Genomic DNA, 26055 nt, shown 5'->3' with positions numbered 1-26055 from the left:
AGAGTTGAGGAGGAAAGAAAGGAAAGTTCTGTCCTGTCAACTTTTATACAACTCTCTCAAAAATTCTTACAAGAATATCAGTTTTGGGGAAAACTGAAAGAAGAATAGGAGAGAAAATTTTAGAGATGACAGACAACATGACTCTTTCTGAGAGAACTTATGGTATTTGTATGACTGCCCGAATACATGCGTGTGTGTCCCACAGAAAATTTAGTGACCCTTCACCAGCTCAGGAAGACACAGAGATGTTCTTTTTATGTTGGTCCTTGACACTCAGCAGGGACTTTTGTGAACTTTGTCATCTTCTTCTGCCCTTTAAACCAAAACTAGGGAAGTGGCTTTAATTAATGAGATGTGATGCATTAAAAATGTTAGCCAGAGCATTCCAGAAGCTGGAAAACCATAGATGTTTTTAAATTCTGAGTATCCTTTTGAGAATCCCCTGTTGTAATTTATAATTCTCAGAGGACCTATATTTGTCTTGAACTGATTGTTGAAATGGGCTTTACTAGGAATTTCTGCGCTGAAATTGCAGTAGGGCGGGGGAAGGGGGTGGTTGAGCCTAGAGGGTTTGTTAGAAGGAGGGAATGATCTCTAACAAGGCTTTAAAACCTTCAGAGGTTAAAGTTATATTGATGAGGAGATATATATATATACACACACACACATGCTTACACACACATAATACACAAGTTCAGCAAGATTGTATAATGAGCGTGAATTGTAAATTTTGTAGGTAGCAGAATTCAGATTTTTTAAATCAAAATTGCACCCAAAAATGGCTATAAAACAACGCTTGCCTTGGGAAGTAAATTTATAGCTACATGCCTTTCACAGGCACGCTGGAGGGTTCTGCTCCCGGCTCTAATCTCTACGAGATGGTTTTTGCATGTGTTGTGTGACAGGAGGGAAGGGGAGTGGGTTGAGCTCGCCTGTTCTCCCATTGTCAGCCAGTCTAGTGAGTGTTGGGAAAACCTGTCTGTGGGATCTTGTGTCATCTCTCCCTACATGTGTACAGGAAAAGTCCGCGCTGCTCACGGTTCCTCTCTCTCTCTCTCTCTCTCTCTCTCTCTCTCTCTCTCTCTCTCTCTCTCTCTCTCCCCTCTCCCTCTCCCTCCCTCTCTCTCTCTCATTCTCTGTTTCCCTTTCATTCTGCTTCCCCGGAGCCGAATGAAGCAGGGAGCGGGATTAGAGTCTGCCACCGGCTATCAGAGGAGCTTAGATAAAAGGAACTGCTTCTTAAGCACCACTGCAGCAGCCCTTGTTAATTTTTTTTTTTTTTTCTTTCCACACAACAGTTGTACCTCATTATCCGGTGCCTGGCTCGGATTTTTTTTTTTTCTTTTTTGAGGGTTTGAAGTTTCTGTGCTTCAGTGACTGTTACAGAAGAAGAGGTGTTAGTGTTGCCATGAGGTCTTGATTGTCTGCATTTATGAATGAAACTGACCTAAATCACCTGTTACCTCCAGTTTCCAGATTGTTTGAACTTCTCTGGCGGCACAATACAGGAAGGAAGACTACAGCAGCAAAGGGACCCACGGCGTCTGCAGCATGGGCTGGTTGACTAGGATTGTCTGTCTTTTCTGGGGAGTATTACTTACAGCAAGAGCAAACTATCAAAATGGAAAGAACAATGTGCCAAGGCTGAAATTATCCTACAAAGGTAAATCTTTATTTTTCTTTTATTTGGCTAGCTTTGTAATCCACCCCCCCTTTCATTCCTTGAACTCCTTTTCAACCCAAACCATCAAACCTTTAGTTTAATCTGGAAAACCTATGTGATTATTTGTATTTTGCTGAGATGATTTAAACCCTTTTTTTAAAAAAAAGAGCATGTCTTCTGATTGATATATGACAATTTAAATGCAAACAAAGAACATTTAATCACATTTGCAGACAAGAGCTGCATGCCCGGTACATGCCGATCCTTATATCTTATGATCCTATCTATGTTTTGTTGATTTTTCTGACTTTACTTCTATGAAAATATTTTCTAAAAAATACTAATGCAAAATTGTCTCTTTGTAGATGTGCATGTCTCACCTATAATAATTGTTAGGATGAATTGCATTTTCTTAATTTTAGACACTAAATGGTTAATAGTCATCATGAATATTCAGTTTGTTCAAATCTGACAATCAGATGCTTAACATAAGCAGTAGATCATGGTTTGCCAAGAGAATATAAACTGGATAGAACAGACTAGTTTTCCAGTGTGTTATGACTGTACAAAGGGCTGTGTATTTGGCTAATTGGTATAAAGCTAAAGTCTTTGAAATATAATGTTATTTAATTCCATATGTACTTCAGTGAGAATTGAATAGACATTATTCTCTAGTTGCATAGATAGTTGAGTGAACTTCTTTTTTAAAAAGTATACATTAAAGAGAAGAATAAAAGCAGCTTTATCAAATGGTACTTTATTTGGTTACAGTTTAATGTATGTGCTTGTTTTTTAATGAGAATTTTTAAGACAATATTTGTTCTACATGTGTTTAGATAGATTTTATAGATAGATGTATAAAGTAATCCTAAAATAGATTCCAAAATGATATATATAACTGTAGTGGCTGAAAATATTTGTATGACTCAGGTATTATTTAAATGGAGTTGAAGATTAAACTGTTCTAACTCAAGTAGTTTTACTCCCTAAGGTGTTGATTTCTTATGATTCTCAGATTTCCAGAATTGGGGGTGGGGCAGTGAGAAGCTCTGTGCTTATATTTTAGTTTATAAGGAAAAAGAAAATTATTGAATCTATCTGTAGAGATATCTGTCTGCTGTACATTGTTATTATGCCAGAAAACATATACTTTAATTTTCACATGATGGGGAACATCTCTTTCTGAGTGCTCTGGTGTGAATGAGGATCTCAAATAAGGAAGAAAGATGTAATTTTCACACTTTGGATTAGAAAATTAAACACCTATAAAATGTGTTTATTTGGATTTAATACTCTTTAGATAAAATACATTGATTGGAAAATATATTCATCTTTTAGTATAATATTTTCTTGGTTATCAAATTGGAAATAGATTTTAAGAATAAACAAGCAAAATTACAATTGTACTTATTTTTCAAGTTTTAAAATATCATACAGCATCAATTAAATATTTAATTAAATCTCTATTATGTTTCTATTTAGTAACTATCTTTAAAAATTATTTCCATAGTATATGATATTATGGCATCTGTGTTTTCATCAGTTTTGCTTTCTATTTTCATTCCTTGGGAAGGTGTCATCAAATAATTCTTAGGTTGATGGTCCTCTGTATCCAAGTTTTGTTCCTTATGAGTAAGTTTGACTTACAACTTTAGTTCTGAAAGATGTGAGTGGTGATTGGCTATAATTTTAGATTAACAAATTTAAAATCATGAAATAAATTTTTAAAATCTACTAGGTTTGAATACATTTGAGTATATCTGTGCTAAATAAATTATAAAATAAAATAAAAGTAAAGAATTATGTTTATTTTGCAAGAATTTCATTCCATAGTAATGAACTCTCTATTATAGAGAAGGCACTTGTCCTTTCTATATGTTAAAAATATAGCATTTAATTGGAATATCCCTTTGTTGTGCACACATGCTTTAAACTTTTCTAATGAAACAAGCTTATATATTGACAAGATGTGTGTCTTTGACACTGTCTTTACATACCTTTCATAGCAGTGGCATCCATTAGAATTATTTTGCTTTCATTTAAATCAAAAATTGACCTATAGCTACATAATAATTCTATTGATTAACTGGAACTTAGCAATTTGGTAAAATATATTGTGAAATAAACAACAGCAAGAAGCATAAAAGGAATGACCCAGTCAATTATTTTCTGTCATTTTATTGGTCTGTCATTACCTTTTTGTCTTTATATGTATACTTGTTTTGCCAAAGAAAGCACCTGGTAGCCAATTGTCAGTACTTTGTTTCTAAAGTATAATAGAGGTTTTCTTCTTCTTTTTAGCTACTTCTTGTTCCTCCCTAATTAGATGTCAAACACAGTTAAAACATCCACTGTATTACCCTTAAAAATATTCTAGCATGATTCATGAAGAGTTAAATCCCTGCCAACCTTAATTTCCCATGGTCACTTGTTTTCAAAGATCCACCATTAACTCTCTCATTGCTAAGGTTGCCAAGATGAAGTTTCAGGCAATCACTGTGCTTAGTTTCTACTTGTCGTCTTGCCTAGGAGGAGATGAAAGAGATTTGATATGTTAAATTAGAAAGAAAAATAAGTAAAGACAAAAAGGTAGCCTTTGTAGTGGATATACATACATACCTAATAAGATACCTCTTTACTTTCTAGGAAAAAGGAATTGAATAGATGTGTTCAGGACCATCTGGAGAAGTGATAATATTAGAAAAATGGGGGTATGCTGGCTTTTCCTCTAAACCAGTCTGATTTAGAATCCTTATGGGGGAAGAAAATGTGAGAACTCTGTAAATCTCAGCAGTCACATAGAAACTATCCTTAAGAAACATTCACTCAGAGATACTTTTGTCCTCTTTAAATATATGTAATAGAGTTAAATGTTAAAATGTTTCTTTTCAAAATGGTGTATAACTGTTTATTTCTTCTACAAAGCTAGTCAAATTTCACTTTTCTCATGAATTACTAGAAAACGTTACATTCCATTTGGGATATGTGGTACAATGAAGTCTTCAGAAAACTACGGGAATCACAAGAAAATAGATTGGGCTTTGGGTTTTAAATAAATGACAAATATTCCATCATTCAATATAATGGGCTTTTCCAGGACATTGTGTGCTTCAGTTTTAGTAGAAATCAAAGGCACATGTAAGTCTCAATGTGATGATGATCCTGTGAACCTAAAGGTTAAATCAATGATTTTAACCTTACCTTGATAGAGAGGACTTAGTAAAGGGCACTTAAATAAATGGCAGGCATATTAAAGGCTTTCCTTTTATATGTTCTAAAGTTTTTTTCCCCCAAAGTCAAGTTGTTTAATTATTGTAAGAATGAGATTATCAGTTAAATCAAAATCATCATATTTTTCTGATACTAGAAGATAATTTTATTTAAAGATTCTGAAGTAAAATTTGCAAAAGTTTTCTTTACCTTTTGTTCAATAATTTGTGATTGCTTCCAAAACTAATTAATATGAATGATGATTTTTCTAATCAAACTTTTTGACTTCATTCAGAGATTTTCTTTTATTGAAGCAGTGTTTGTGTGTACACACACATATATATGTACAAATATGTAAACACATACATGTAGTTGAATATATAAAATAACATAACTTCATTTTATAATTAAGTATTCGCATCAATCCACAGGTTTTAATAATAAAATTCTTCACAAATAAAATTGTTACTAGTTTAAAAGGATATTCATATTTTAAATTTTATACATATACATATATATATATATATAAAATAGAGTGAGAGTGATCTTTTGAGCGCCCTGGAAAGTTTTTAGAGGTATCTTAAGTATTCACATAATAGCATAGGATAGACTTAGTCTTATACTAAAAATTTCCTCACATCTAAAATGGAATGTTTCTAGGAAAAATGGGGGTGGGGAGGACACACAAGTGCCAGTGCACACACGTGTGCACACACATAGATATGCACAGAGTAAAGAATGTATCTATTCTTTGCAATGCCTTTTCTCAGATAGTCACTGCATATTGGGCACCGGGTCACTGACTTGTTGATTCTTATTTAATGTGACCTTTTCTTCTCAAATGCTATTAACTTTACAAATCATATTTTGAATCTGAAATCTTGAATTTAAATCCACTGAAATCTAGAACTTTTAATTCATCTATTCCACAAGTATGCCCTTGCAAAATAATAGAAAATGAACATAAAATAAAACAAAATCCTCAGTCACACATCTTGTGATTCAATGCTGGTCATAACAAATGAGGGCTGGAGAAAATCTCCAGTTTGTGGCTTCTTTGCTTAAAGTTGCCAAAAGCTGAGACCACACAACAATTTCATGTAAGCCTCTAACCCGTCAACTTTTAAAAATGACATTCAGTCATTACTAACTTGAATAAATCTGAATACAGAATAGATGTTTTCTATTCTAACTTTTGTATTTTTTTCTCTTCTTATGAATTATTTCTAAGACTCTATTACTGTCAATGACATGAAATACCTACATATTTAGCCAAGTAGCTATAGAGATCTGTGATATCTAATTTCTCTGTTTTCTGACTTTTAATTATCACGCATAAATCAAATAACACAATTAACAAATACATTGCAAATTTGGGTCAATTATATTTAAATTTTATGCTCAAGATTTAATGTAATTGGAGGATCTTTCAGGAATAAATTTAATTAGAATAAATACAATTATATATGTTCCTTGTAGCAAAAATAAATGTTAAACTGTTGGTTGCAGAAGATATTATGCTTAGTGTGGATATATAATTATATTGTGGATTAAATTTTGTGTCATGTTTTCAGGTGTGTGCTTTAAGAAGCTTGTATTTTAAAGTTATGAACTTTGTAAGTTGTCTATAAGAAATCATGTATTTTAGCTTCATCCCAATTTTTCTCTTTTAAACTTCAATGACATACCTATGCATCATAGCTTCAAAGGTCAAAATACCACACCTTCACAACTTTTGAAGAATTTTTAAATCTAAAGTCAGGACCATCCTAAATAAAACTTATACTTGAATTTTTATAAAATCTTCCAAAATGATCAATATTAAACTAAATTTTGAATTGATCATTATCTAACAAGTTTTATTTATCAAGTCATGATATTACGTAGTAGAGAGTTACATATTAATTAGATAATGCATTGCTTTTATCAAAGCTTTATTTAAAAATCTATAATAAAATGATCCATGGATGCAACATTGTAAGTAAAATAACCAAAACTCAAGACAATATTGAACTAAATTTAATGTATGGAGTTAGGGCTTATTTTAAACAAAACTAGCAGTTGTAAACATAAATTAGAACAAGTGTGAATCCTGGGATGGCTTTTAGCCCTCATGACTTCTAAGATGCTATTAAAAGGAATTATCATGATTTGCAGTTCTACGCTTCCACTAATAGGTGGCACTAGCAATTTGTGACAGCTCTTTCATTAGTTTACAAATGGACAGGCTGCTAGGATAAATACACACAGGAAAGAGTGTGGAGGCCAAGCTGGGAAAAACTGGCATAAGAGTCATGAGATGTTACATGCACCAAACAGAAGCATTAGTTAAAATGGAATTTGCTGAAGATATTTATGTGCTCTTTGCATGCATCTATTTATACATATTGACCCTGAAAAAGTAAATGATTGTAAGTAAAGAACTAAAGAAATATGCTTTAACTTAAATGATACTTTATATGTGAGGCTGATCTATAAAGTATAAAACAAAATAATGAGTGAAATAATGATACCAATCATTAGAATGATGGAAGGACATTTTCATGTTCCTAGATATTAAACATTACACATTATAATATATAACATTTTATATATGTGTGTATGTGCATATATTTAATGTCCTAAAGTGTGCTTACCAGGAATGAGGTAGCCTGCCTGTGGCACACTATTGCAATCATTTATTATTTGAGAGTAGCTAGTTGAGAAGATAAAATAATGTTTAAAAAATTACATTTGGTATTTTTTTAAAAATGACTACTTTTAAATTGTAGGTTGTTTTAAATTGTTATCATAATTAAACATATGGAAGAATGAATAAATTCCATCCGACACTAATAAGTCTAAATGTCTCCAGCTACTATCTCCTTCTATTGCCAAGACATAAACATCAGTATAAATAGGGAATTCGCACACTATTTCCAAACAGAAACAAAGCTGGACTCTGTCAAACCCAGGATAAGAAAATACACAATTTATACTTGAATTAGGGAAAGAGGATAAGCAAAAATAAAATTTTGTTGATAAATATGGAGAATAATTTGGTCTTACTATTTTTTACAAGCTGAGGGTAAAACGTAAAGGGACCGCAAATTTAAAGAGTCTTGTCATCTCCTGAATGAGTCATTAAACCTGCCTTTCTGAGTTTCCCTTGCTAGGACAGATATGGCGTGGGAAACTATCAATGTTGACCAAATCTTACAGTAACTTTTAAAGTACTACTGCAATCATAAGCATATCTTTAGATAAAATATCACATCACCCACTTGAGTCTTCATCAGTAAAAGCTTAGTTCTATTGAATACGTCAAATAACTTCTTCAGTCTGTGAAACTACTTGTGTGAATCATCATTGTTGTGCCAGATTATAAGGTTCTCAAGACTGGATACATAATATTTTCATCTTTATATTGTCAATGACTAGCACAGAGTCACTCACTTTTGAATGATGCCGTGCTTTATTTGGCACACCTTGTTTTTAAATCAAAAGTATACCTGTTAATGAAACAAAATTCCTTTCAGATACAAAAAGAATGCAAATTTATAATAAATCAATTTGTTATAAGTAAAGTGTATGTTATAATATTGTAGAGATAGTCAGTGCAGTGCTAGATGCCGGGGTAGGAGGGTATCAGTGGAGGCACTTAGGAGAGCACAGAGGGTGTGAGGCAGTGCTGTCTCCACAGGCAACATCTCCTTCTGAACCAAGCCTATTGCGGGTCTGAATCAGAAAGTATCCAGGTCATGTTTATTTGCCTGCAGGTAAAAGATGGAAAATATACAATATATACATGTTGGAAGATTCTATAAACCAGACTGAGAAACTGTTTCATTCCTTTAGACGAATACCCTGATTTTCCTTATTCTCTTATTATGTCATAGTACACACAGCCAGGAAAGAAAGTGAGATTACGCTAAAACAAAGTAGTGGCTGAAGATAAAGGAACATGTCTCATCTTCAGTCTCATTGTGTTTGAACATTTGAGTAGAAGTTGAAAGTATAATTGTTGAATAAACTGACGGTTTTTCATTGTCTACATTTTTTGGAGAATCCTCGTTTTGCTCTTGAAAACCTTGCTGAGATTTAGCATTTCAGAGCCTTTCTTGCTTCCTTTCTTGCACTTATCAAGAGCAACAGTTGCTCGTTGCCCCTTGCACTTCATCTCCAAGTCAATCTCTTCCTCCCCTTGACCTTGTTTTCTGCAGCCTGGGAGCACCACCCACTTCCATCCTCAGCTCAGGCTCCCTCCCTCCACTTGCTCAAGAGAGTAAATGCGATAGGAAATACCACAGGAATCTGTGTTGAAGTGCAAATATACAAAATATATATTGAGTTATTTGTTTAAGCCCTGAGCTCATATCATTGATAGAGTGTGGAAAGATAAGGCTAATTTCCTTGGGCAACTTATGTATAGGTCTATAGATTGGTATTTAGAATAAAATGAATTTATAATGTTTAATGAAAATTTCTTAAAATATACATATGCTATTCTTGTGACAAGGTAGAAATATCATTAGGAAAGGACAATAGGACAAGTACCAACAGAACTGTTACATACAGATCCTATCTATTAAGTGGTATTAAAATATCATTAATACTTAGTCCCAATCTTTAAGAAATATATTTGGGCAAAGCTAAAAACAAAGTAATTTACACTTGAAGTCAAATCCAAGCTATACAATTACTTATGAATCTTCATAATGTGGGTCAGAAATTTTAAGTTTTATCTTCAAATTTGAAATTTCAAGAGAATAAACTCTGTTATCATTCTTTAAGAATTAGTGTAATAGAGGCTACATTTTCATCAGTTTTGCAAACTTTATTTACAAATATTAGTTATTATCATTATTAAGTATCTCCTACTTGCATTCTATATATAAGACATAGACATAAAGCCACATAAGTCGTCTGTCAGATTTCTTCATGAATGAATAGATTTTTGGATTAAAAAAAGGAAAATATAGTAGGACTTCTGAGGAAGGTGATATCACATCTACCTAAAGACTTTAGGGGGCTTTTTAAAATAGAGCACAAGGAAATGAGCCTTGAATGACAAGAAAAATGTGAGAAGGTAAAAGTAGAGAGGAGTGGTAACCACTGCTATCAAAAATTGTTTTTTTGTGATTTTTCTTTTTAGAAAAGCAGCAATATATTTTAAGTAATTTATATAACTTAAGCTGCAGCATAGCAGGCTAGGAATTTCATTGAGTTAACATGCAGTTGCCTAGGTATGATTAAAAATGACATCAGGAGGGACAAGTGGCACATAAAAACTGTCCACGGTGGTCACAGAGTTATTTGAGCTTATCTATCTATTCTTTAGAATTTATCTGTAAAATATATGAACAGGCTTCTTTCTAACCAAAGGAAAAAAGAAAGGTGAGCTGAGTTTGGTTATCCAATGTATGAAGCACTATTGTTATAGTTTTTTGAGATTATAAAATATGCTGATTTACAATGTTTGTTTCTTCGTGTTTTTCTAGTTGACTCTTATTTTTTCTGCTTTACTTATTATTTCTTTAATTCACCAATAAGTCATGAAAAGAGCAGTTTCTATTTTACAAACATCTTTGCTTTTCATATGGAGATACTTATGGCATCTATATCATAGGTATTATTATAAAACACTCCTTTAACTGTATTTCTGTCACATCCCACATATCTTTAAATGTAAAGTCACTTATTACATATATTTTAATCCACTTAGCACATTGATTTTGTTCAGGATGTTTCTCTGGATCACTTAAAAATTAGTTTCAGAACAAACACTAATGAGATCTGGGAACATTTCATAATATAGTAGACAAAGTTGTAGGTTCATGGTATTTTGCAATGCAAATTTTAAAAATTCACTTCTGGAATTTTGGTTATAATAGTATAGTTCCTTGTGCTTGCAGAATTGTATATAGATAAAGAAATACGTAAGTCCCTGTGTTTATAATTAGTATATATGTGTGTGTGTGTGTGTGCATCCATAATACTCTAATACAAATGCTGTTATTTTCCTAACTAATATTACACTTATTTGGGAATTATGGAAAGTGGAATGCCAATCATTAGAGTAGAGGATTTGGGTAAGGGTCTTTGGAGACAGTTTCTCTCTTTGCTTCGTGTCCGGTCTTAAGTGGTTCAGGATTGGGTATGATCTTCAGTCCTGCACCTTTCCAGGGCAGTTTCTATTGTTCCATGCTGCGTCCAGCCAAGTTCTCTGCTCTCTTTTGGGTGCTGCTACTCTAGGAAGTTCCCAAGAGGCCTGTTTCAGCAGCCCGTCCACTGAGCCTCCTCATCATCTTGGCTCCAGACCATCGCAGTTAGTGTCTTGCCTCCACAGGCGTGCAAGTAATGTTTCTACTCTCAGGTCCTTATACCTCCAGGGTGCAAGGTGTGATCAGGACACAGATTCCCCCAATATAGTAGCCTTCTAGCTTTTCAGGTTTGAAATATAGAACTTAAAAAAAAAAACAAAAATAAAACCCCACCTAATTCAGCACCACCACCACCCCTTTTTCTCTGGAAGTACAAATCTTCAATCCGTATCTTCTTGACCTACCCAAATAAATCTTGTTTAAGGCTATTCTTTTGAAAACAAAATCCTATTAATTCTCTCCTGGGGGTATGGGAAAAGTTTCCAGGCCTTAAACATCAAAAGCCCTCAAGTTCCTTGTGGAAGGAGGTTAGAAACCTTTTATTTTTGTGGCGGCGTTTTAGCAGATCAATCTAGAGCTAGGCTTGCACACACTGGCCCTGAGCCATGGAGTTTCTTACTTTTCACTGCGTGATCTTCACGTTCAATAGCGTCCCAGACTTCTTTTGCTTCCCAAGGTGCCTATTCAGTATAGAATTAAGGTTTTCTTTGCACGCTCCAACACAGAGACGTCCTCTCTGTCATTCAACCTCCTCATCCAGACAACTACTTAAGAAAGATTTCTAATATAACAACCAAATGAGACCAAATGATCAAAAAAAGTTTCTTTCTGGCACCTGTAAAATTGCTTAGCAAAGCATAGTCAGTCTGTTTAGTCCACTCTGATTTCATAAGACCTAGATTAATAATTATCTGATTAACTTTGCTCTCCAGCTGTCAAATTGAGGAAAGCTATCTACTCTATGACAGTTCTGTCCACAACTATATTAACATCATCACATTAATTTTGACAGAATCTGTTTAGTCTATTTTAATCAGATTCCATGTAAGAAAGTAAAATTAGTGATGGTATAATAATTTGTTCCTTTAGTACAGATCTAAGTCTGTACTACTGAGCTGTACCACAAATAACACACACCATGGACCACATTCACCCACTTTAATGTTCTATTCATATCACACCATATTTTTTACACCATTGAGTTTTCTTCATAGATGAAAATAGTGGCTGAATGTCCTTTGTGTGCCAGATGTATTGTGTTTTCCTATTTCCAAAAGAATAAAATTTCGTGTTGTATGAAAGGAGAGAAGGTTAGCACTCCCCTTGACAAGGATGGAAGAGGCTCTCGGGCCTGTACAACACGCATACAGTTAAGGCATTGCCACCTACTTCGTGGCATCTTTTTTATACATAATTTTTTTTATTATGAAAGTTACAGAATCTCATTATACCAAATTTGGAAAATAGATTAATTCATTCCTAATCCCAATGCTTATTCAAGAACAACAAATATTTATTGCATACTTAATTGCGCTAGGAGGTAGAGCTATGGAGGTGAACAATTACTGTGAGCATTCTGGTTTATTTCCTCCATTTTGTAAAGCTATGCATCAGTTTTTGTTTGTTTTTGTGTTTTATAGTTGTAATTATAAGTAAACAATTTTATGTCCCACTTCTTAATGAAATCATTAGCTCTTTTCCATTTTGTTAAATCACAATTTTTTTAAAGTAATATATGCTCACAGTAAAAATTAAAATAAATATTATTTTTAATGATTGTAAAAAAAAAACAAAAAAAACAAAAAAAAACAAAAGAATAAAATTTCATTCTTAGAATTTGCAAAATTATAGCATCTATTCAGTTAAAAATATATTTGTTAATATGCACTATTATTACTTATGATTACTGAGTGGTAAGTCATACTGCATTTACAGTATCCAATTCCTACATGTTGGCCTATTGAAAATTAATGGAGTTTTCAAATTTAACTACTGGAAAAAAAATTCACAAAGACAAGAGTTTATCATAGTGATGAAAGCATTGAATTGTCTCTGGCACTTTCTGGGTGTGAGGACTGTGGGATGGCATTACTTTTTCAGCCTCAAGTTCTCCTCCTCTAATATGAAGAAAACAGCTACCTTATGAAAGCTGTTATAGGGACAATGACAATACATGTATAGGGTGCCCAGTCAGTGCTTGATACATAGAAGATATTCAATAACTGTTAAATCCTTGAGGCAGATTAATAATCGTGTAGGTTCTGGGTTACAGCGTTTTGCTTCTTTGGAGTGGGTTTACCTGTATACATTCTTTAGCTGTTACTTATTTTGTGAATTATATTAAAAATAATAATATCAAAAACCAAAATTGCTTTATTTGTGGTGTGCTTTCAAATAACTGTGGTATAATAGTGTGAATATTTAAAAACATAAAATTTGTCAATATCAGCTAGCCAGTGAAGATATGAAGAGGCTTTGTAAAAAGGTAATGTTTCAAATAAACAACTGATCCAAAAAAAAAAAAAAAAAAGCTGAATCTAAAATTAGGTCTTTCAGTCTTTCACCTACACTTAGGTGAAGCTAAATGTCTTTAGACTGTAGACCTCTTGGTGGTTAACACAGTTGTAAGTGTAATTGCAATGGAATCTATAATGAGTGTATACATGAAGTTAATGATGGGGATGAAAGGAGGCCTGATTTTTAGGTCTTCTGGCTATGAATACTCACTGGGCCAGGCTGAGCAAGGAAGCACCTGTTTCTAAGGAAAAGGGTTGGCTGCATCTCACAGACTGTAAGTTCCAAGTCATGTTTTCAACATGAACTAAAGTCAGTCATTTAGCATTCAGTAAAAATAACCAGGAAATGACTAGTTTTATTTGCTCCTGTACTTACAGCATATCCTCTCAAATGGTGTAATGGTTGCCCTGAATATTATTTTATTATGACCTGGTCCATGAAGACACAACATCCTTCATGACAACTTAAGAAGTATTGAATCCACACAGGAATTAGCACAATATTCCTATTTAATATGTCCCCGAGTCTGAATGAAACACTGTAGACATAAAGTCTGAGTCTTTCTGACCAATCCTATGAACCACCTGTGATCGCAAATAACCCATTTGCAGGAAAGAGGATATTCAGTCACTCAAAAAAATAAATAAATAAACTTGCAGTCTGAAGCTAGTAAATAGGATGAAGAACATGTTGAGAGTAACTTAAAGGGGCTTTTGTCTAACAGAAGACACTTGGAAGCCAGACTGGGAAATCTAGACATCGTTAGAAAAGGAGGTGACACTAACCATAGTCAGCTTTTTATAGGGCATTTCTGGAAGACAGAACTCTTTTGGAAAACACTTTATGTACCAACATGAACACATTTCGGAGGTACTCTAGACAAAGATGAATTTTATTTCATTGTGGCTTTAACTGTATTACAATACTCATAAACTATTTTACCTTATGCCAAACATGTGGAAGCAATCAGTATATGTAAATGATATGTGAAGGTGAGGTATAGTTTTAGCTTAAAAACTTAGACTGTCTGTGGTTATAAATTATAACCACATCACAAAGAGCAGCTTTTCTTTTAGTAGTAACTTAAATGTAAAATTATCAGTGATGAATTTGTAAAGCTATTAGTGTTTTCTTAGTAGAGTCCAATAAATGTAAAATATAGTTCTGCTTTGTGCTGTTAAATTATTTTTAGGACACAATATTCAAAGGCAAATATTTTTTTCCTTAAGTAATTGTTAAAATGTAAGTAGCTGTAGTTAGACATAATTACGTCACTCTATCCCTAAAAAAGTACTTTTGCCAAGAGTAGCATTTTAAACTGACTACAGTTAACTTTTATTAAAATAAATAGCCCCACTGCTATTTTATTTTAGCATGATATCAGTTTGGTTTTTTTCCTATAAGATACTCTTTCTACTAATATATGTGTGTGTGTGTATATATATATGTTTCATAACATCTCATAAATTTTGAACATGTAAACCTGAATCAAATCTCCTTGAAAAGGAAATGGATATAATAAAAATAAATGTTTCCTTTCTTCAAATTCAAAACAATGAAACTCATAGTCTCAATATGATGATGCTCTGCCTCTTTTAAAATATTTTTATCATCTGCTATATGTAAAGCCAGATATTAAAATAACACAAATTTTAAGTAGTGTTACTAGACATGTACATACACACACACACACACACACACACACACACACACACACACAAATTTGAGGAGGGAACAAAAACAGAGCAAAATAAAATAAATCAAAGATGAATATTTAAGCATTATATAACTAACTTTACAATGCACCAAAAGTAGGAGATTATATTTTGTTAGAAAGTAGTTCCATTGCATTCCCAACTTGCTTATTAAAAAAAAAAAAATCAAACAAACAAAACTTCAGTCATTCTAGCATCATTACTTAAGGGAACCAAGAATTGAATCATTATACTAAGTATCTCAATAAAATTTGTCAATATTTAAAAGAAAGAAATAGCCTGCAAGTCTTGGCTCAGCATGACATCCTTCATGCAGTCAGGTTCTGTGCCAGGACCTAGGAGACCTGGGACAGAGGAAAAGGGCACAGCCCTTGTGCAGAGGACCTTACCTTTCAGAATCAACTTAGGATACTTAGGGTTTAGTACATATCCAGGCTAATTTTTTTTAAAAAACCATAAAATTTTCAAAAATAGAATTGATTCCACAGTCCCCCAAATAAATGCCAGTTGCCCTTTAAAGTTCATTTCAGACCAAAATGGTAGAGGAAAGAAAGGTGAAAGAGAATGACCAGGAACAGAGGGGCCGAGCACAGAAGCAATGACTAAACATACTGAAAGTGAAAAGTGCTAGAAGAGAGAAAATTCATTCAATGCAGATAAATCTGTGTGTGCATGTGGGGGTGGGGGTGTTGCAGTTTGGTCTAGGGCTCCACTGCAACTCTGGTAACTCTTGGGGTGTATCTGTATTATTGCACTCTTGCTTCTTTACTTATTATTCTCTTTCTCCTCCAGGAAATGTTATTTTAAAACTTTTAAATCCACTTCAAATGAACAAAGATTTACTAAATATTATTGTACACCAATCACTGTACTGATTACTAGGAGTAGAAAGACACATAGGATTAATCTCTTTTCTCAAGACATCACAACATAGTGCTGGCGAAAGCATACCACATAATGATAAGGAAAATTTGTCTATCATTTAGATATAGAACAAAATGCTTTGAAGTTCAGAGGTAACAATGGTATGCTATTGAGCCATGAGGAAAACAGGTTTTATACAGGGAATGAAAGTTAAGGTGACCCTATAAAGATGAGAAACATTTTGCAAGAAAAGATGGAGAAGGGCTTTCTAGTAGAAGCACTTGACTGGAGACACAAGACATTAATGCATACTGCATACCTGAGAAGCAGCAATTTGATTTAGACTGTTATGGAACGGAGTGGCAGATAATGATGCAGTGGGAGCCAATTCTGAAAATCTGAGTATGTCAGTGACCAATGACTCTTTATAAACTTTGCTCATTCCTCTGATAAGTACTAATGTGATATATAATGCAGTACAATATAGATTGTGTGATATGCACAGATAAATATATGACATGCTTTCTACCTAAAAGTGCTTACATACAATGGGGAAGATAGGCAAATATATCAAAACACACATTATGGGTAAAATGTGCAAAGAGTGATATATCCCAAACTCTGAGAATTCAGAAAATTTAGATACCACTGCAAAGCAAAGGATGAGGAAAGTTTTAATGTGAGAAGCAGCATTTGAGGTGGGCATCAAAGAACCTTTTAGCAGGCATTAATGGGAGGGAGAATGGAGAACAATCTAGGTGAAAAAACTAGAATAAATGAAAAAGCAAGAAAGTGTCAAGGGCATCTCATTAAATGTTTGGTATTTTACATTGCCTAGGCATATAAGAGAACATCAGATAAGTTCAGGTACTAACTGAATAACTATTGGCAAATAACTTGACTTCCCTGAACGTACAATGCATGCCACAAAAGAGGTACTCGGTATCTATCTGTACCCTCTTTAGTTTCCAATGAAAATAATTAAATAATTCATATAATTTCAATAAGTATTATTTTAATTGATATATCTGAGTACATTTTAAGTGCAAGGCACCAAGTTCAGAGCTACAATCTATTTGGAATCAGTATAGTAAAACTAAGAGTATGGTTTTAGGGATTAGAGAGATTTGAGCTCAAATCTGACGCTGATTGCCTTTGACTAAGCTGCAGTATTTACTTGTAAGATGGGGATAATAAAAGGTCTACCCCTTTTGTATTTTCATGTAGATGAGACTTGGCCAGTGCCTTTTAAAAATGTGTATTGGATAATACATGTGGAGCACTAAGCAAAGTGCTCAGAAAATATTAATATTAGTAATAGAAAATGTAAGACTTCTTCACAATATAAGGCATCAGGTCAAGTTATAAAAGTAAAGAATAAATAATAAGTGTAATGAAAAAGCAAAAAATGCATTCTTCACAAAGGATTGAAATGAGAGCTGAGGATTAAAGGAACAGCATAAGTAAGATAACTCAAGAGTTGAGGTAATGGTGTTAGCAATTAGGTAAATACATGAACTATATTTGGGGAGGAAAAAGACAATTCATTTGACTGCTCATTTCCCACATTGTATTAACCCTTTGGTTGAATAAATTATTTCATTCAGTGTAGCTAAACATGTTGCAGGAGATAATAATTGTTGTGTATGACTGTCTATTATTCTATTTGTTTTCTGAAAAGATTGATGCATGGTAACTAACCCAGGATGTATGTAATAGGAGAGAGTTGAAAGACCAAGATGACTAGATATTCCAGTAGTTACTGCTAACAATACTGTGTTTGATATAATGATCTATCCAGAAATTTCTCAAGGCAATTAAAGGGATAGAAGTAAATCAAATCAGAAGAACAGAATCCAGGAAAGGAAATAGATGCTGTGAGGTGGATTGGGGAAGAGAAAAATCTTCCTTAAAAATAAATCAGTTAACACGTTCATTTTTTTCTTAACATTTCTTACTCATTTGAGACAGGAAACAACTCTAACTTGCAAAACTATTTAAACTTTTATAGATGAAATTTAATTATTGGATAACAATAACTGGCATCTTTTATGCATGCACTTTATAAAAAGTGAACATAATAAATATCATTCACAGAACAAAACATAAAAATTAAGCTGTCATTATTACCAAATGATAACATTCTCCCATAATCTCATTAAATTTCACTTATTATTGAAAATGTGCTTAACAATACATCATTTCTTTTTAGCTGTAGCTAAAGGACCAAGGTGATCACTTTATATCATAATTATTTAAGAGAATGAAATGCATAGGCTACTGAGGATAACCAAACACAGATAACCTATGTTTAGGGTTGTTTATTATAATGTGCTTTCTGATATGTAATGGATAAAAATATGCTTCATATGGCATACCAGCTACATAAAGTAAAGGCTGTATGTTTGACCCTCTTTTCATTCTCTCTTCTGATATCACAATTCAAAGGCATTCCTCTAGATTATAGGTCTATTCTTTCAAATATTTTCACTTAAATGACTCATGCAGGAGGATGAGCTTTAGTTGAACAAACATGCTTCATCACGTCCTTTTTACTTTTGAAGTAGCATTTTCTTAACTTTTTCCCTGAGTGTTCCTAATAATAGAAGACTATTCCAAAAATATTTCCAGGAAATTTGATAGCACCCCTGATGCAGTCTAATTTTATGGCCCAAGCCTAAACATTATTATGCAACAATGAAAGAACGCTTAGATGGTGCTGTTTTTCCAATTTCCAAAGTCCGTTATCTTCACTACTGAAATAGAATGTTGCACACAATAAGTTTTAATGCATTCTAGTAGGAAAAATCACTCTAGACTGAATTATTTGAATTATTTACTTTTGTTAAAGTCATTGCTTCCAGTTCACAAACTGACAATGTCCAAGTGGCTTGGAAACGTGAGTAAACAGGGAATGCCAGGATATGCTCCCTGTCAGATCTGAAAGTTCCATTAAATGCTTGAAGAAATACTTTAACATTCTTACCACTCTTAAGTCTTAGATGTTAAGTTATTCACTTGGTAGACTCCTATAGGCATTACGCTGGCACCCTAGTCATTTGCCATACCATCTTTCATAAATAAATATGCTCATACGTCTTAGAAGATGATAAATGATTTTTTTCTTTTTGATAGGTATACATCAAACTCATGGTATGTTTTCCATTAAATACAGGAAAAAGGAACCATTTGTGGTAGAAATCCCAATAGGAAACATATTTACACTCCTCTGATCTTTATTCCAGTCTGGATAATAATTTTTTGACTTGGATGGTCCTTTTCTTCAAAGTTCTAAGTATTCACGCTAATTGAGTCCTTTATTTAAATTGCTTCAGCAATTTACAACATACCACAGCATAACCTCTTAATGCGCATTTTGTACCAAGATTTGTATCAATTGAAATACAAGAACTGCATCCTAAACAATCTATAAATTCCAGGAAACAAAATTATTGTATTATTTAAAAGGGCAGCAACTAAATAGAAACAATGGTTCTTAGGAAAGAAAAATATTGGGAGTAATTCAGAATTGCATATTTAGATTGTAGTATATTTAGCATTTCTCGTGCCAAATAAAGTGATAGGAGTGCTATGAAAATTTAATGCTTGTTAGTGTTGGTGAATCACTGTGACCATAAATAAAAACTGCTATAAAACTTCAGAGCATTCTTTTGTGGGGCAGGCAAGGTTCATAGAGTCTGCTCCAATGTCTTCTTCCAGAGTCCAGACCTTTAGGATTCACATGTCAGGCTTTTAATAGCACATACATACACCTGATGCAGTGATCATCAGATTGTTTTATTCACAATGCTGGATGTTATAACCTAGAAAAGAAAAAAGGCTGCTGTAGGTTTCCAACCAAAATGTTTGTCAGTTATCATTTAGGTAACCAAAGCTGTTTAACCGTTTGTTTCATACTCTGCTTTTAAGACATCCAGATGACTTTGTGAAGGAAATGAATGGAACTTGTTATCAAGAAAATTCCCCTTTTCAACCTTAGAACGAGTGTCCCAAATAACACAGACAGCTATTTACTACACTTGCCCGTGTGCCTCCTAGTGGTGAACACTCCTGCTCCCAAAGCAAGGGAAAGGTGCCAGTCAGGATGTCCAGGTGGGCTAGGTAATTTGGTCAGGTGCCAGCTTGAGATCAATCTTCCTATTCCATTTTACTGAGGATGGTTGGCATTCCCTAATGTTGGTACATACTGCAGTTTGAAATAAGGTTAGCTGTAAAACAATTGCTTTTAATGTTACTTTAACACATTGACTGCCACACTAGAAAAAAATTTTTTCCTTGGGGCCACAGTGTTTTATTACAAAAATAGAATAAAAACTTTGGAAACAAAATGGTCCTTTCTAATTTAATGAAAAATTTGTTATTGTTTTCTGTGTGTGAATTATATGCAACTTGAAAAATAGTTCAGGCAGTTCCCAAGGTAAAGAGACTTGTGAGTTACAAAACTAGCATGAGTTAAATACAACTCACATCGCAGTTAATGTGTTAAAATATAACTCTATGTTTCTGTTACAATAAATAATGGTGATGATAAAAATAATACCCACTTAATGAAAATTTATTATTGGGCAGAAACAGTACTAAAATTTTATGTAAACTATTCCATGGAATTGATACAGCAATCCCAGACAATGGAAATTATTTTCCATCCTTTTACAGATGAGGAAACTAAGGCTAAACATAAAACAAGTAATGGGAAAAAAGCCAGAATTTTCACCATTACTTACTTTTAAGCAATGCTCTAGTTGAAGATCTGATTCCGGAAAACTGGCAGAGACCATTGTTCAAAGGCTGCAACTGTGCAATTGTGCATAATCATTACAGTAGAAAAAAATAACTTTAGAAAAACTTAGCAATAAACTCACAGAATCCTCAAAGAACTAAAAGTAGAATCCTAAAAATTCTTACTACAAATTACTGCTATTAGATTTGAGATGCTAAACATGTAAAAGAATATTATGTTTCCAAGAAGTTAACCAGAGACTGTTTTTCTTTTCATAAATTAAAGCACACAGTAATACCTAAAATCTTCAGAAAAAGTGAAATCTTTTTCTCTAAGCTTAAATACTGCGTATAAAAATGAACAATTAGGACTGCATGCAAATTAATCTAGATCTTCATTTATTCTATCTTTATTTGGGAAAAAATATGGATTTCTCTAAAAACTTTCATTGTGTTTTGAAGAGAATTCTAATGTACAGTTTTCCAGTGGTGCATAGCTAATCATACCATTACATAATTAAGTTTACTGAAATAACAAAGGTAATATATTAATATAAAAAAGTAACTTTTGCAAAAGCAAATAATTCTAGCCTCTGTTTTTTGTTAATACTTAAATTGTTTCAGCATACAAACCATTATTATATTATAGACTTCAAGAAAATTTTATTCAAAACTCAAGTGAAACTTCTATATTGTGTCTACTTGAGGCTGTAATAATGCAAAAACTCTTTATGTTTCATATGATTTACTCTGTTAACCATGAATCACTTCCTAATATCCAAATATTACCCCAGCATTGCTAGATACTTGGACCTGGTTCATGTAAAGTTCCAAAGCTTTTCTTTATCCTCTAACATTCAGTGTATGGCACCATCAGGTAACTGGGTAGAGAATTTGAGTCATGCTGGGTTTTGACATTATATTAAAATGTATTTGATTATATCTTTCTAATAAACAAAATAGCAATTTTTGTAAAACTTTTAAAAATATTTCCGAAGGTTCAATTGAAGATTCTTACTTTTTTTTAATGATTAAAAATGTTACTTTAAAAGATGGTATGAGAAAAATAGGCCAACTAGAGAGAAACTTGGGATGTATGCAATAATTAAAATATTAAATAATAACTGATTTTGCTTTAAAAAATAGTTGCCTCTCACTATATATTTCTTCTTAAAATAAAATCATAAAGTGTTGGGAGAAACAAAACCTTATCCTTTACCTTGTGACTGGTATACAAGAGAACTCAGAATTCAGTCACTGAATTTTTTAATATTTTTCTAAAACTCATCCAGGTACATATCTCAGAAACAAAAATCTCGGGTTAAGAGATCTATATTTCTTCAGGTAAAGAAATTTGTGTCTTTTTCTATAACTACTTTCCTAAACAAATATAAAACAATAGATTAAATCAGAGTGTGGCAAATCTTAGTCTATGGTCCAAATCCAGCCTGCTGCCTGTTTTTTACAGCCTATAAGTTAAGAAGAGATTTTGCATATTTAAAGGATTAAAAGCAAAATCAAAAGAATGTTTTGTGACATGAAAATTATATGAAATTCAAAATTCAGTTCCATAAATAATGTTTTGAATATTGTCAATAAAAGATTTATGGAAATATGTTCTCTAATGTTATACATACAGACGATATTCTCAGTGTTGCCTCTTGGCCTGCAGTGTCAAAAATATTTACTTTATGACCCTTAGAAAAAGTTTGCAGATGCCTGCACTGAAATGATACTAGAAAATGAGTGAGCCATTCATTTTGCTCTTTTAGAGATCAGAGGTCAGTTTTATCCTAGTGACTACCAATATGGAGATGTACAAATGAATATATTGGTTGGTTAACTCACAAAATATAGACAAGTTCTAGCTTAACACTTAAAAAGAATATTTGGGAGATTTGAAAAAGTATAATGAGATATTGATCATTTAGCTGCCTTCCTCTACTACTTAATGGCTCTTCTTTCTCTTTTTGACCCTTGTTTGAAGCAACCTGATATGGCTTAAGTTGCTATTCTCATGGGACAGCATATACAAAAGACTCAAAATGGTGATGCTGTTATTTAAGCAGAATAAAATATAGTGTTTGCTAAAACAACCTGAAATGTTTAGCATTAAAATAGTTTTGTCCTCTCTTAATATGATACTTTTTTCTTATCAAAACAGTTCATTTAAAGTATAAGAATTAAAGTATAAATATTTTTATATTTGTCTCATTTTGTTTTTTTACAAACCTTACATGCAACTACTCTTTAACTGTTTAAGATACTATTTATCTAGACTTATGTGATACAACAATAGAATAGATACAAATACCTACATGAAATTAATTTGCTAAATTATTCTAAATTGAGAATTTCATGTTATTATTTTGAAAAGGATGAATTTTTTTTAGTGATTTTGTTTATTTTAAAATAGGATATTTTCTACTCTTTGTCAGGGCAAAGGTGTGAATTTACATATTTACATGTAATTTACATATACATAAAAGCTTCACCTATTTCTAAGTGTTATAAATCCCTCAGGTTTGAACACTCAAATTGTGAATGAAGAAGTATAAATCCCTCTCCATTCGCTAACCCAAACAGGGAAATACAGTTTATCTGTTTCATTAACCCAACTGCAGATAGCAACCTTTCCCCTTCATATGATATCATATAATTGACGTTGGTTCATCACAACTTAAAACTAAACTCTATGTTCATTTCTGTTGAAAATATTCTGTTGCTTCAGAGATAAGCAGTATGTGTTGATTTTCTACTCTAATTGAAATAACTATTCAGGGGATTGGAGCACCATTCTTTATAATTCAGTGTGATAGTGTATTCCATCACCAGCAGCTCAATTTCTTTCTTTCACCATCTGTTCTTTCTTTCTTTCCTCTCTGCCAAAAATCGATAGAACTCAATGAGCAAAATTGAGCTGTTCCATAACCCAACCATATTGGGATTATTTTGTTCACAATACATTGACCTACTTCTTACACTGGTCCAGTTTAATTAGGTAAGCCCTCTGTTTATAAAAATGCACATTTACTAAACTGCAAACATTAAATGAGTGTTATAAAAGCAGCCAAAATGTTATTGTTTCAACAGTCAAGATTTTAAGATGGCAACATTTGGCAAACATAAAGCCACACACTGTCTGTTTCCAGCTTGGAAATCCCTTTATGCAGCAGTAGCTTTTCATGAGGATCAATTGTACACACCCAAGGAGATCCAATAATAAAATTTTAAATGCAGGGAAAGTTTGTAAACATTCCCAGAGATTTTAATATATAGATAATTATCTATATGAAAACAAGTTAATTATGTTATTCAAAATACCCTAGAATAATTCTTAGTTGCTCTATTCTATTTGTAAACTGTCTATAAAGTTTTTGTACACATATAAAATTTATCTCATATGATTGTCACAAATATAAATATGGTCAATATAGGAAAAGTGTGCAATACCATGTTTCTAAATAATCCAAATAGTCACAATATTTGTAATAGTGCAGGCTTATTAGTATAAAAATTAGCTCCATAAAAAGACTCCTACATTCCATTTTAAAAGTTACTGCAACATGGAGTAAAGTACCTTGAGATATTGCAGTAGCTGCACTTTATATACATTTCAATTTTGTGTACTTCTTACATTACAAAAAAGTCACTTTCACTTTTTAAATGAAATGTTGTCTTTTATAAATAAAAAGATAAGCAAGATGTAAAACAATGCATGTGTTAAAATGTTTTATCATTACAAGGCAGTGAGTCATTGTAAGTAAGAGCGCCAAGCTGTGTTCACCTTCCATAACTTATGTCGGGCTGTGCTAACAAAGCTGTTTTCACCTGAAGTCTCATTCATCTTTGCAACCTAAAAACTGAAATTGCAGTATGCTTGGTGACACTTATATTTGTCATTGCCTATCTTTTCATTTTTCTTTTTTTTCATTTTTACGTTTCCTGCTGGAACTCTCATTTAATTAGGGCACTTTATTTTTAAATAAAGGTAGACTGAAAGAAGAGCTTTAGGTCTTAATTTTGTTAAATATGAAACTATTTAAAGAGAAGACTGATATCTTTTCTACTGACTTTAAAGATTTGTACAAAGAAATTGTTACCAGTTATGGTAATTTGTAACAACTAATCTTATTTTTAGATAGACTTTACCTTTATTATGTGCATTAATAAGTTAACATCATTACACTTTGTAATTTATTTAATCTTACTTCCAAAGAAACTGTCATTCTTTTGTGATTGATTAATTGCAGGCTATTATTCATGGTGACCTGACAGCAAGGAAATGGTATTTTGTTTTTTCAAGCAAAGAAGGAACTGCTGGAAAAATTCTTCTATCTTAATATTGTGAATCTTAGTTGCAATATCTGAAGGATAGAAATTATATGATTATTATCTATAGTCATAATTTCTGTTAAAATGCAGTAAACGTTTTATAATCAATTTTAAAATCCTTCACTACTTCTTATATGTTCTTGCAGTAAACAAAGCTTACGATGAAGAACATTTATATGGATACATAATAATGATTATCTGCAATGATCAAATTTTATAATAGCAAACAATAATAGATACCCTGTAGGCCAACTTTTTAATTTTATTAGTTATACAATTGTAGCCTATACCCAATTCATTGGCTTTCATTCCTGAATACTTGTAGCAAAGATAGGATTATAGCCTGGGCTTTCATTCATGTCAAGGTTTTGAAACATTTCATCATACTCTATTATTTTCACAGACAAACAGTCCAGAAAGTTTCCCCTATTTTCTTCTCCTTTTTGGGAAGTATTTTATTTAATAGCAGTTGGATATTTATAATTTACAATATACATGTTAGTTTCATCACAATAATTAATATGTTTTGGGACAATGCACAGTTTGAAACACTGAGTATGCATTAGAATCCCCTGGTGAGATTGTTAAAAAATAAAATACTGATACCGGACCTCAACCCAGGATCAATTATACTAGACTCAACTTTTTTTTTAAGCTTGTCAGGCACCATTAATTAATATGGTCACTGTTGAGTAGGATATAGTTTAATGCAAACTTGAACCTTCAAGAAAATAAAGTAGGAAAGAAATTTAAACTATTATCTGACAAATTTAGTTAATGGAGATAATTGTAAAAGTTCAGATTAAAATATTAACACAAATAGTAAAGCTCATATATTCTGAACTGGTAGGTATTATGTATGGTATAC

General features: G+C 32.6%; 1 protein-coding gene and 1 non-coding gene across 2 annotated transcripts in view; both read left to right on the top strand.

Moving 5' to 3' along the window:
- Positions 1-1148: 1148 nt before the first annotated feature.
- The window catches only part of SEMA3A (semaphorin 3A), a 203286-nt gene continuing 178379 nt past the window's right edge, over positions 1149-26055 (top strand). Inside the window, exon 1 of the mRNA XM_045564699.1 lies at positions 1149-1663. Within this exon, the coding sequence (XP_045420655.1) occupies positions 1552-1663 (112 nt within the window). The 5' untranslated portion in view covers positions 1149-1551. The remainder of the gene's footprint in view (positions 1664-26055) is intronic.
- On the top strand, positions 12305-12437 carry LOC123647890. Its single transcript, XR_006738417.1, has one exon. It is a non-coding gene; the product is annotated as a U6atac minor spliceosomal RNA (small nuclear RNA).

Source organism: Lemur catta, chromosome 11, assembly GCF_020740605.2.
Source record: "Lemur catta isolate mLemCat1 chromosome 11, mLemCat1.pri, whole genome shotgun sequence".
Lineage (NCBI taxonomy): Eukaryota > Metazoa > Chordata > Mammalia > Primates > Lemuridae > Lemur > Lemur catta.
This window is presented reverse-complemented; position numbering and strand designations above follow the sequence as displayed.